This window comes from Rhinopithecus bieti, unplaced genomic scaffold (assembly GCF_001698545.2).
Source record: "Rhinopithecus bieti isolate Rb0 unplaced genomic scaffold, ASM169854v2 scaffold_36553, whole genome shotgun sequence".
NCBI classification, from domain to species: Eukaryota; Metazoa; Chordata; class Mammalia; order Primates; family Cercopithecidae; genus Rhinopithecus; species Rhinopithecus bieti.
The window spans coordinates 1,736,057-1,748,527 of NW_016815774.1; the positions used below are offsets into that span (position 1 = coordinate 1,736,057).

Genomic DNA, 12,471 nt, shown 5'->3' on the forward strand with positions numbered 1-12,471 from the left:
CCCAGCCCCAGACACTGGCTGTAGGCGGAGGATTACCTGGTGCGAGGCAAGAAATTGAAGGCACAAACTGTTTCAGTATAATAAGGAAAAGAGTTAGAATAAGAATAGTCATAAGACAAGTTAGATAGAGAGATGATCATGGACAATTAGCAATTATTATTATAAACATTATTAATCTTTAGCTTTTAATATTACTCTTTGTTGCATTACTAATATAACCTAGGAATAACCAGTGGGTATAGGGTCAGGTGCTGAAGGGACATTGTGAGAAGTGATCTAGAAGGCAAGAGGTGAGCCTTCTGACACGTCTGCATAAGGGCCGCTTGAGGGCTCCTTGGTCAAGCGGTAACGCCAGTGTCTGGGAAGACACCCGTTACTTAGCAGACCATGAAAGGGAGTCTCCTTTCTTTGGAGGAGTCAGGGAACACTCTGCTCCACCAGCTTCTTGTGGAAGGCTGGATATTATCCAGGCCTGCCCACAGTCATCCGGAGGCCTAAACACCTCCCTGTGGTGCTGTGCTTCGGTAGTCACACTCCTTGTCCATTTTCATGCTCCTCCCGTACTCCTGGTTCCTCTTTGAAGATCGTAGTAGATAGCAGCAGAAGAAACAGTGAAAGTCTTAAAGTCTTTAATCTTTCTTATAAGTGCAGAGAAGAAAACGCTGACGTATGCTGCCTTCCCTCTATGCTTCGGCTACCTAAAAGGAAAGGGCCTCCTATCCTGTAATCTCATGACTTGCTTCACCTTGTCAATCACTTAGAAGATTCACCCTCCTTACCCTGCCCCCTTGTCTTGTATACAATAAATATCAGCGAGCTCAGTCATTCGGGGCCACTACTGGTCTCCGCGTCTTGATGGTAGTGGTCCCCCCAGCCCAGCTGTTTTCTCTTTATCTCTTTGTCTTGTTCCTTTATTTATTACAGTCTCTTGTCTCCGCACACACGGGGAGAACACTGGCTAAGCCCCGTAGGGCTGGACTCTACAACTGGCCACCACTCCACAGATGCAGGCCAGCCCCAAGGAGGACACTCCAACAGCAGGCACCGTCAGAACACTGGGATGGGCTGGTGGTGGGTGGAAAGCCTGGGGAGGCCCTTTCTCCAGATAGCCAAAGTCACACCTACTAGGTGGAATGTTAAGAGAGGAACCCGGATTCACTGGTTGGGGTTCCTGGCTCATCAGAGAAAAGAAATTAACTCCTGCATCCCTGCAAAAGCAACCATTTCCTTTGCCTCTACATATCTTTTTTTTTTTTTTTTTTTGAGACGGAGTCTCGCTCTGTCGCCCCGGCTGGAGTGCAGTGGCGCGATCTCAGCTCACTGCAAGCTCCGCCTCCCAGGTTCCCGCCATTCTCCTGCCTCAGCCTCCCGAGTAGCTGGGACTACAGGCGCCCACCACCTCGCCCGGCTAGTTTTTTATATTTTTAGTAGAGACGGGGTTTCACTGTGTTAGCCAGGATGGTCTCGATCTCCTGACCTCGTGATCCACGCGTCTCGGCCTCCCAAAGTGCTGGGATTACAGGCTTGAGCCACCGCGCCCGGCCTACCTCTACATATCTTTACCAAGAATCCACCCTGTGCCAACCAAGGGGCCAGGCAGTATATGGAATATATGGAATTTAAAAACAAGTACAGCTAAAGCCTTCAGAAAGCTTGAAGTCTAGAAAGGACAATAAGCCATACACACAGAGAACCCCAATAGTCTCTCCAGGAAGAATGGAGATAGCAAGAACAACTAAACTTGGCCCAGTAGAAATGAAGGTTGAGGCCAGTGTCCCAGCCTGCCTCTGCCACAGGCCTGGGTTTCTGGCTGTCAGGGTCAGGCAGGCTCTCTGACAAGTCCTGGGGTCTCTACAGCGGTGCTGGGTGCATGGGAGGACATATCAGTAAGGCCAAGGAGAAGAAAGACAGGGATCAGGAGACCAAAGGGAAAGCTGGGAAGAGAGGGAGAAAAGGTGCAACCATGGCCCGCCAGCCAGCCCTTGCCTCATATATTTGGCCTGCCAACCCCAGGCTTGTCTCCCACTGTCCATAACCCAGAACTGGATTCTCAGTGTTTCTCACTTGACAGAGTAACTGAGGCTGTAGGACCCTCAGCAGGGCAGACCTTCAGGCCAGCTCGCCCTGCCTCCAAACCTCCGCAGAGTTCTCTGGGACACAAAGCAACAAAGGCAGCTCTGACAAATCAATCCAGAAAGTGAAGCAGCCTACACCACAACCCTGCCTTGCCAGAAAATTGGTGTTCATGGTGGAAAAGGAGATGGGGGCAGGGTGCTGTTTTAGATTAAAGGAAACTGAAGAGGCATAAGAAAATGTAACACGAGGCCGGGCGCGGTGGCTCAAGCCTGTAATCCCAGCACTTTGGGAGGCCGAGACGGGCGGATCACGAGGTCAGGAGATCGAGACCATCCTGGCTAACAGGGTGAAACCCCGTCTCTACTAAAAAATACAAAAAAACTAGCCGGGCGAGGTGGCAGCGCCTGTAGTCCCAGCTACTCGGGAGGCTGAGGCAGGAGAATGGCGTAAACCCGGGAGGCAGAGCTTGCAGTGAGCTGAGATCCGGCCACTGCACTCCAGCCTGGGCGACAGAGCGAGACTCCGTCTTAAAAAAAAAAAAAGAAAAGAAAATGTAACACCAGGACCTTGACAGGATCTCCGTGGTTTTTTTTTTTTTAGATGGAGTCTCACTCTGTTGCCAGGCTGGAGTACAGTGGTGCGATCTCGGCTCACTGCAGCTTCTGCCTTCTGGGTTCTAGTGATTCTCCTGCCTCAGCCTCCAGAGTAGCTGGGATTACCAGTGCCAGCCACCACACCTGGCTAATTTTTGTATTTTTAATAGAGACGAGTTTCACCATGTTGGGCAGGCTGGTCTTGAACTCCTGACCTCAGGTGATCCACCGGCCTCAGCCTCCCAAAGTGTTGGGATTACAGGCGTGAGCCACCACGCCGGGCCTGACCATTGGTTTCTTTAAATCAGGATCCTAGGCCGGGTGCAGTGTAATCCCATGCCTGTAATCCCAGCTCTTTGGGAGGCCGAGGCAGGCGGAACACAAGGTCAAGAAATCGAGACCATCCTGGCCAACATGGTGAAACTCCATCTCTACTAAAAATACAAGAATTAGCTGGGCGTGGTGGTGCGTGCCTGTGGTCTCAGCTTGAGCTTGAGCTCAGGAGTTCAAGGTTACAGTGAACTCTGATCATACCACTGAGGACAATGGGCACATCTGACTATGGATTGGGTCTTGAATGCTATTAGGAAACTATTAATTCGTGTGATCACAGCACTGTAGTTACATAGGAATGTATAATAAAATATTTAGATGTGAAAAAGATGCAATGTATGTAATTTATCACAAAATCCTTCAGCAAAAAATACATGTATCAAATGTGACCACTGTAAACAATGATTAAGTGTAGGTGGTAAGCAAATTAGTGTTCTAAATGGTTCTCGCTACTTTTCCTGAATTATATTTATGCCTCAGGCTGTGAGAGCATACGTAAAGGCCAGAGCCACCATAAGTAAGTGACCTGCAAAGTCTACCCACTGCCATCATCATCATCATCTTTGAGACACAGACTTAATTCTCCCTCCCATTACCTATATCACCCCCATCATCTATTTCTAGACTCATGCTGGAGAAGAGGGCTCTCCTGCACTGTGCAGGAAGGGCTAATGGCTGGCTGGCTGAGTGACGGGAAGAGCAATTTGTTAACCAAATATGCACAGGTGTCTGCCTCAAGCACCTGCAGCTGCTCCTGGACTGAGATTTGTGTTAACCCCTTCTGGCTCTGCCCACCTGCTGGCAAAAAAACATACCACTCTGATCATTTTACTTTCTCACTGAAGCCTCTGCAGTGAGTTTCTCCTGACTGCCTCCCCAAGTGGAAATCCCTCTGTAACGTGGCTCCACCCAGTTCCATCCCCAGCCCACACCTTGGACTCACTGTGTTGTGAACGCCCAGCCTTATTTCTGCACCCACGATTTTTCTCACAGTCCCTAGCCTGAAAGGCCCTGTAACTTTCTCTCCTCAGTCCCCTGCCGCGTGACTCCAAGCTCTCTAAGCCAGGGGTCCTGACTGCAGGGAATTGTGACTGCAGGTACAAATGCTGGGTGCCACTGGCACCTTTCGCATGTCCAGCCTGACATACCCAAGGGGCTCAGAGCTCACATTCAGAGGCCTGTGATGAACTTAGTAGAGATCTGGGTTCTGCTTTCCTCCTTTCCCAACCCCAGGTTTCCTCCCCTCCACTCACACAGTCCTCACTCCTAGAGAGGGGTGCCCCAGCCCCACATGGGGTGAAGTCTAGAGAGCAGGGCTGGGGGTGGACATGCAGGGACCCAGGCATGTGTGCAGAGGTCATCCAAACCCAGAAACCTCCCCACAAGCTGAAAGCAGAAAGCTGGTGTGGCCCCACCTAAAACTCAGCATGTGTCCCCACCCCCAACCCAAGCCACCACCCCAATGGGCCAAGCTAGGGAGGGGATGTGGGGTCAGGAATGTAGGGCAGGGCAGAGTGTGAGCAAGTGGCTCCAGCAGGATTCTTTCAGGCCGGCAGGATTCAGGCCAAGGAGCTGGATGCAGCCTGAGGACCTGGAGTCCCAAGGTGGACGTGTGGCACTGGTTCTAGGCTGAGCCAACCCTGCGCCACCCCCTCTGCACTTCATCCCTTCTCCATCACATCCTCGCACTGCCTGGGAAGTGCCTGACACCTAATCTTAAGGGCAGAGGCTGGTCTTACTCCCCACATGCTAGTGCAACACTCACACATGACATGAATCAGGCCTGATCCTCTGTGGCACCGAGTTCTGTTCCCATACCCCTCCACCACCACAGAAACACAAAAAGTTAGGGAGCCTAAGAGTTAAAGGTGTACCTTGTCTTTGATCTCCATTTCTGGAAACGTATTACCTGAGAGGATAACTATAACTAGACAAGTGTTCAGGCATGTGTGCACTAGGATGTTCAGGGCAAATTGTTCTTAACAGCAAAAATTTACAAAGAGCCTGAATGCTGAATACTAGAGCTGCTTAAATAAATTAAGGTACAGCATACCATGGCTGTGCAGCCGTAACAATGGTGTGTTGGCATAGGAAAATACAGCTCACTCTACATATATCCAAAAACGGACGGGGTACAAAGCCATACGTGCAGTTTGATAGTGTTTGTAAATGTTCATTTATGAATATAAAAGGCTAGAAGGTCACAGAGAATGTTCATGTAAGCCATAGTGGTATGACAGATCATTTTCTGAGTTTTCACATTTTCTCCAAGGAATGTATATTTTTTTTTAATCTGAAAATATATATATTTTCAAAACTGAGTTGCATGGATTAGGCTAAGACCAAGACTCTGCCTTGGGGTACAGAACAGAAGTCTAACATCTCATTCCAGTGAAATCACAATTAAATGAAAGCCAAGCTGGGCGCAGTGGCTCATGCCTGTAATCTCAGCACTTTGGGAGGCCAAGGCAGGCAGATCACCTGAGGTCAGGAGTTCAAGACCAGTTTGACCAACATGGAGAAACCCCATCTCTACTAAAAATATTAAAAAATTAGCCAAGTGTGGTGGCGCATGCCTGTAATCCCAGCTACTCAGGAGGCTGAGGCGGGAGAATCGCTTGAACCCGGGAGGAGGAGGTTGTGGTAAGCTGAGATTGTCCCATTGCACTCTAGCCTGGACAACAAGAGTAAAACTCTCTGCAAAAAAAAAAAAAGAAAAAGAAAGAAAAGGCAGGTCTGAAATCCACCCAGGGAATGCTGTCAGCAAAGGAAGGGCAGTCCCCCACTCCTGGAATTACATGTGTCTCCGAGACTTAAGGCTCAAAGGGCCCCACTGCACAGAATGGAACAAGCTGGACCTGTGTCTTGATTACCACTGATTCTCCAGTGCCTAAAACAGTGCCTTGCCTAGCACATGGTAGATGCTTAATAAACGTTTGTTGAATGACGTTATGAAGTCTGATGAGGGCAAAGAGATGGGCCTTCTGGGCTGAGGGGCAGGTAGACCTAGCAGGCAGGCTTCCTCACAGCCTGTCAGGCTGGGAGGGCCCCAAGATCAGGGATCCAGGCCCTAGGTACTTATTAAAACCACCTGGAGAACCTTTTAAAACTCCAACGCCCAGACCCCAGCCCTAGAGATGGTGATTCAATTGTTCTGGCATGGGACTCAGAGCTGAAATTGCTTTTTTTTTAATCCCCAGGCGATTCTCAGCTACACCCAGAGCCCCTTAGAGGATAATGCAGGCTGACAGAAACTCACTCTGAGAAGGCAGGGCCTTGTTCAAAACACCCAACAACGGCCAGGCACGGCGGCTCATGACTGTAATCCCAGCACTTTGGGAGGCCGAGGAGAGAGGATCACTTGAGCCCAGAAGTTTGAGATTAGCTTGGGCAGCAGAGGGAGACCCTGTCTCTATAGAAAATACAAGAACTAGCCAGATGTGGTAGCACATGCCTGTAGTCCCAGCTACTCGGGCGGCTGAGGTGGAAGGATTGTTTGAGCCTAGGAGGTTAAGGCTGCAGTGAGCCCAGATAGCACTACTGCATTCTAGCCTGGGTGACAAAGACCCTATCTCAAACAAAACAAAACGGAAACCACCCAAAAAGTTGGTGACGGAACATGAGACAGACACCCTTCCTGAGAGCTGTGCCTCTGAGGTTTCTGACCTAGGGATCCTGAGCCTGGAGACCTGGGGCTTCCTCTATATTTACTCCCATACTTTTTGGGTCCTGACCTCCAGGGAAGTAGGTCAGGCTGGCAGGTAGACAGGGAACCCCACGGTTAAGAGGCAGCGTCCCCTACTCACTATGATTACCCAGCCCTGGGTGAGCCAGGTCCAGAGGCCCTGAGAGCTCCAAATGAGGCTCCAAGGCTGAGCCATGGGTGGGCAGAGGCACTTTGACAAATGTTGAAAGCTTAGCTCCAAGACTCAGTTCACCTGCACTCCCCCAGTTTACTGTCTGTGGGTCTGGGGCCACCTCTCCAGGTACTCAAAAGAGATCTTCGCCAGGCACAGTGGCTCACGCCTGTAATCCCAACACTTTAGGAGGCCGAGGCGGGTGGATCACCTGAGGTCAGGAGTTTGAGACCAGCCTGACCAACATGTAGAAACCCCGTCTCTACTAAAAATACAAAATGAGCCGGGCGTTGTGGCACATGCATGTAATCCCAGATACTCGGGAGGCTGAGGCAGAAGAATCGCTTGAACTCACGAGGCGGAGGTTGCGGAGAACCAAGATTGCCCCATTGCACTCCAGCCTGGACAACAACAGCGAAACTCTGTCTCAAAAAAAAAAAAAAAAGAAGTCTTCAAGAGATGACTTGAGATCCTGATGGGTTCACCCTGTGTACCCAAGGTGACTTCTCCCTAGCCACTGGCCTAAGGCCATATTAAATCCTCCACTTTTTGTTAGCCCTGATCAGCTACTCCAGCCCTGGCCTCTGCTGCTCCCACCTGTGGTGAAGGATAAAGCAGTGGCATTGGCCTCGCTCTCCTGCCAAAAACAGGCGTGGGCCTGCTTTCCCTTGCCGGCCTGCAGTCTCAACCGCTCCTGGATCCACTCCCCAGACCCCTCCCGTCCTTCTTATCCAGAGTTAATGTACAATCTTCACCAGGACCTCTTATTCGCCAGGAGGCTTTAATTGGCCTCCTCCACTTTGCACTGAAGAACTCTGGCCAGAATCTGAAGATTGCCTCTGCCTCCCTCCCTAACCAATGGCCCCTTCCCATCTCCCAGGTGACCTGGCCAATCTGCCCACCAAGGCCACCCCTGACTTCAACACATTCATTTTTATCCAGCCCTTACTGGGTACCTCCTGAGGCCCACACACTGGGCACTGGGTTAGCCCCGGAATTCAGTCAAATCAGCCTACGGGTTCACAGACATGGGCACCAACGGCCTCGGGAAAAGCAGAGGGGACCAGAGTTAAGAAAGGAGGCAGAAGGATTCTGAGGTGGATGAGGCAGAGAGAAAATCACTTAGAGCAACACCCCTCACACTTTAATGCACCAGTCCCCAGGGATCTTAACACAATGCAGATTCTCATTCAGTAGGACTGGGCACGGGGTCTGAGATTCTGCATTTCTGACAAGCTTCCTGGTGACGCTGAAGCTGCTGGACTGATCACTTACAGCACTTATAAATCATTCCTTCTTTGACTCTTAAGTTCCAAGGAAGCAGGAAGCACAGCTCCCTTAATCACTACCAAGTTCCCAGCACCCAGTACAGTGCCTGTGGACCTGCTAAATATATGAATGGTGTTAATCCTGGCAAGGTGCCCAGCATTAGATGGGCCTACAGGGAAGCCTCCAATGTGAGGAACACCAGAGAGTGGTTTGTACAAAGCAGACAAAGCAGTTCAAAAGCATAGAGGACAAAGGGTTAATTCTGCCCTAGGGGTAAGGGAAGCGGGATTTCTCAAAAGAGGCCACTTTGCATTAAGCCTTAGAGGGTGGGACAGATTTACCCAGGTGGAGACTTGCTGAAGGGCGGGAACAACCCAAGAGCAAAGGTAAAGAGACTGAGAGCACGGGACAGGTTGCAGTGCGGTGCACCTGGAGTTCCAGGTGTGGGAAGGTGAAAAAGCCCCAGAAAAGTATGATGCAGACCTGCACAGGCCGATGCTAGAAAGTCATGCTAGGAGGGTGGATGCCCGCTGGTGGAACATCAGGAGATGTTGGAGGTGTTTGCAGGGGGAGGGCACCCTGGCGTAGAAGGGCTTTCTAGAGGTCACCAGGATCTGTCCCAGGATCAAGGTAGACTGGAAGAAGCAGTTCCTGGGGCGGGAAGGGCCAAGGTGGGAGGAAGTTATGGAGGTAACAGAGGGAATCCTTTGTGAGGGAGTGAGGCCTGCATGAGGGTAGGGGAAGCAGCAATAAGATGTTTTCCCTGATTCTGTTAAATCTCACAGGTGCTAGGCAGGGCACGGTGGTTCACACCTATAATCCCCAGCACTTTGGAAGGCTGGAGTGGGCGGATTGCTTGAGCTGCGGAGTTGGAGACCAGCCTGGGCAACATGGTGAAACCCAGTCTCCACAAAAAAAAATACAAAAATTAGCCGGGTGTGGTGATGTGCCTACAGTCCCAGCTAGTTTTGGGGGCTGAGGCAGGAGGATTGCTTGAACCTCAGAGGTCGACGTTGCAGTAAGCCGAGATTGCATCACTGCATTCTAGCCTGGTGACAAAGTGAGAGCTTGTCTAAAAAAAAAAAAAAAAAAAAAAAACTCACAGGCGCTTGAAAATCATCACCTGTTTAGCCCCAAGCCAGGCACTAAGCAACAGAGGTGGTCGTTTCCCAAAAGTCCCTGGTGCTCTTCAGACACCAAGAGGGGACTTCCATGATATTTCCCTATGTCCCTCTCAGCCCCCACACCCTCTCCTCCTTCCCTCAGCTTTATCAGAGGTGTTTACTCTGTACCTACTATGGGCAGCCCTGACGTCACTAGCCCTAGTCACTGCTCTCTGGAGGAGGCCTGCACAGATGCTCCCCCAGATGTGGCTCCACCCCCATCCTCTAGAGAGCTGGGAAGAAGTCAGATCTAGTGTAAGTGGGGACAAACAGCCAGGGATTCCCATGTGAAAGGGAGGGCACCAGGAGGGACCTGGATGGTTCTGCGAGAAGGCAATCAGGGCACGCTGGAATCCCAGGTGAGAACTCCCTGCTGGCAGAGCCAGCCCTCCAATCCCACAATCCATTCCCTTTACACCAAGATGAAAGCTAAACTCCCAGCAACCCTGGGAGAGACCGGTGACCCCTCACCTCCCAGGCCTGGGGTGAGCTGGGCCCTGTTCAGCGTCAGTCCTGAGCTGAGGGTGCCAGGTTGTCCTCCAAGGCCACCAGAGAGAAGGCACCACACGGCTGGCTGGTCCCACTGAGTGGGTCAGCAGAGGAGGGTGGGTGTACCCTAGAGGACAGCCATGTGTGGTTGGGAGGATGATACAATTTAACCCAGGCCCCCGGACTGAAAACAGGACAAAGGTAGCAGACCCTGCCCTGGGGCCTGGCTGGGGAAACCACTGTAGGCTCCCATCCCGCGAATCACCCAGCTGCTCCTCTGAAGATAAACCCTTCCTCTCTACCTAATTTCTCTGCTGCCCTATCCCTGCTACAGGCCTGGCTCTCTCCAGGGACATGAATTGATTCCCTGTTCATCTAGCCCAGACCCTGGGAGGTGGCGGCCAGAATTAATTAATGTTTGTGAAGTGCTGGAGAGAAGCTAGAACCAAGGACCCAAGGGCGCCAGATGACCCGCGCAGGAAATTGAATGGGAGAGGCGGGGAGAAGGGGCAGCTGGCCAGGACCTTGGAGCCTGGAAGGGGAGGGCTGAGAAGACACTCCTACTGAAGCTGGGAAGAACAGGGAGAGCTGTGAGGAGAAGGTGCGACCCCTCAAACGCACCACGGGATCGGTAATAGAGGATTACGGGCTCCAAGCTGAGCCTGCCCACCCCCCACAGCTCCGCCCTACCCTCAGAGCCGGGCACGTCCCGGCTCGGCTGCCCTCCCCCAACTCAGCCTCCAGCCACCCACCTGCCCGCCCCCGCGACCACCTGCAAAGGAAGCCTCGGCCCCTCCGCCCCCTCCAAAGGAGTGCACCGGGAGGGTAGAGGCTGTGCCGAGGGGGACGTCTCCTGCCAACTCGAGTAGGGCGCCCGAGTCCTACCTGAGCAAACACTTCACTTCCTTTCTCTAAAAGAAGGAGGCGAGCCGTTCCCCGCTCCTTGAGACTAGGGGGACGTCCAGGCCCTCTGTCAGGGGGCGGTGGCGGCTGGACGCATGCAGCTGGCACCAGGGCCCACGGTGCCCCCTCTTTGCCCGCGCCCCTCTGGAGCTAGGCTCACTCACCCCAAAGTGCTGATGAAGCCATTGACGGAGCCCTCGGCGTACAGGGAGACGATGTCCCCGATGTGAAGAAAGCTGGACATTTCACTCATAGCTGCGGCCCTCCGGGGCCCGGAGTGTGAGGGGCGCCTAGGGCCGCGTGGCCAAGCTCAGTGCGGAGGACTGAGGCGTCCGGGGGGCGGTGAGGGGCGCGCCCCCACCTCGGAGCCCGACGCTCGGTGCGGTCGGGGCGGGCTGGCGGCCACGGGAGCCAGGAGGCTGCGCGGCGGGGCCCGGGGTCCGGGTGAGGAGGTGCCCGCCTCTTGGCGCGCCCGCCGCCCGGCCCGCCCCGGCCCGGTGCGAGTATGAGATACCGCCAGCGCGTACCTGCAGCGTAAAGGAGCAGAAGGTCCGGGGCCACCACACACTACATGCAAGTCCCGCCCGGGAGGCGGGGAGTCCACACCCCGGCAGCCACCCGGCAGCCCGCCCGCCGGCACCCATGTGCACCCGCCCGCCTCCCGGCGCCTCGCGCTCCTCGCGCGTCCTGGGCCCGGCCTCCCGGACGCCGAATGCGCCGCCAGCCCTCCTGATCCCCAAAGGCCTCCAGCACGGAAACGGGGAGCCCCCGAGTCTAGGGGGCTCGCGGAACTGCCATCCCTGTGAGGCCCAGGCATAGTGGGGAGTTCTCCGCCCTCGGGGTTCCCGGACTATCTGCACCCGGGCCCTCGGCTGGCTAAGAGCCAGTGCAGGCGCCCGCGGAAGGGGGAGTCCAGATCTCTCCGGCGGGCGCCACCCCCGAGCCGCTCGCGGAGGACGCGCCCTGGAGCGCCCTGGCCGCGGCCACCGCGCGGTCTCCGCGCCCAGCTGAGAGCAGGCTAGCGCCCAGAGGCGCGCTCATCCCTTTGCAGAGCAAATTCGGGATTAATTTTTCTCAACGTGTAAAGTCTTTTCATTGCACAATAGAAAGTGCTCAGACTTGGAGGGGAAATGAAGCAATGGGGTGGGTTTTGTTTTTTTTCTCTCCGCATTCCTGTGTACACAGATCCAACTTCCGAATCAGTTCAGCCGCTCCCTCTCCAGGAGTTGGCTCCAAAACTCTCTTGGCTCCTTCCGTCTTTCCTTTCAAAAAAAAAACCAGAGATGAAAATTACCTTCGCTAGTTGATAGCACACCCAAAGGCTAACGATGCCAAGTCTGGGTGCCGGCCCCCTTGGATTGACCCGCTGCGGCGGCGCCGCCAGGCTCTGGCTCCTGAAGTCCTGCCCTCAGATTCGCGTCCCTGGCTCGCTTACTTTCTGTTCTGTTCCCCGGTGCTTCCTAGTCCTTTATTTGAACGCCTAAGATAGGGTGCCCATTGCCACCGCCATTTGATCACTTTTGCTCCCTTCGGACCTTCCACCCCCACTTCCTGAGTTGTGGGGGGCGTTTGTCCCTGTGATAAAAGGAGGAGGGGACTCGGTGACTGAAGCAGGAAGAAGAGAGGCTAGGGGAGGGGTGGAGACAGCTAAAAGCAAAGAGACAGCTGCTGACCCTGCGAGGAGAAGAGCCCCAGGCAGTGGTTTTTTGTTGTTGTTGTTTTGTTTTGTTTGTTTGTTTGTTTGTTTTCCGAAGGCCCCAGGAACGATGTGGGAGGGAAAGACACCTC

At 53.4% G+C, this 12,471-nt stretch overlaps 1 protein-coding gene across 2 annotated transcripts in view; it reads right to left on the bottom strand.

Moving 5' to 3' along the window:
* Window positions 1–12,208, bottom strand: part of ITPR3 (inositol 1,4,5-trisphosphate receptor type 3) — a 77,066-nt gene extending 64,858 nt beyond the window's left edge. Inside the window, exons 1-2 of one of the 2 annotated variants that reach the window (XR_001881750.1) lie at window positions 12,119–12,208; window positions 10,848–11,945 (exon numbers count right to left, since the gene is read on the bottom strand). Coding sequence is in view for 1 of the 2 variants with exons in the window: in XM_017853644.1 (XP_017709133.1) it covers window positions 10,848–10,936 (89 nt within the window). In the remaining variant the exon portion in view is untranslated. The remainder of the gene's footprint in view (window positions 1–10,847; window positions 11,946–12,118) is intronic. The other variant, XM_017853644.1, reaches the window with a different exon arrangement.
* Between the last annotated feature and the right edge of the window lie 263 nt (window positions 12,209–12,471).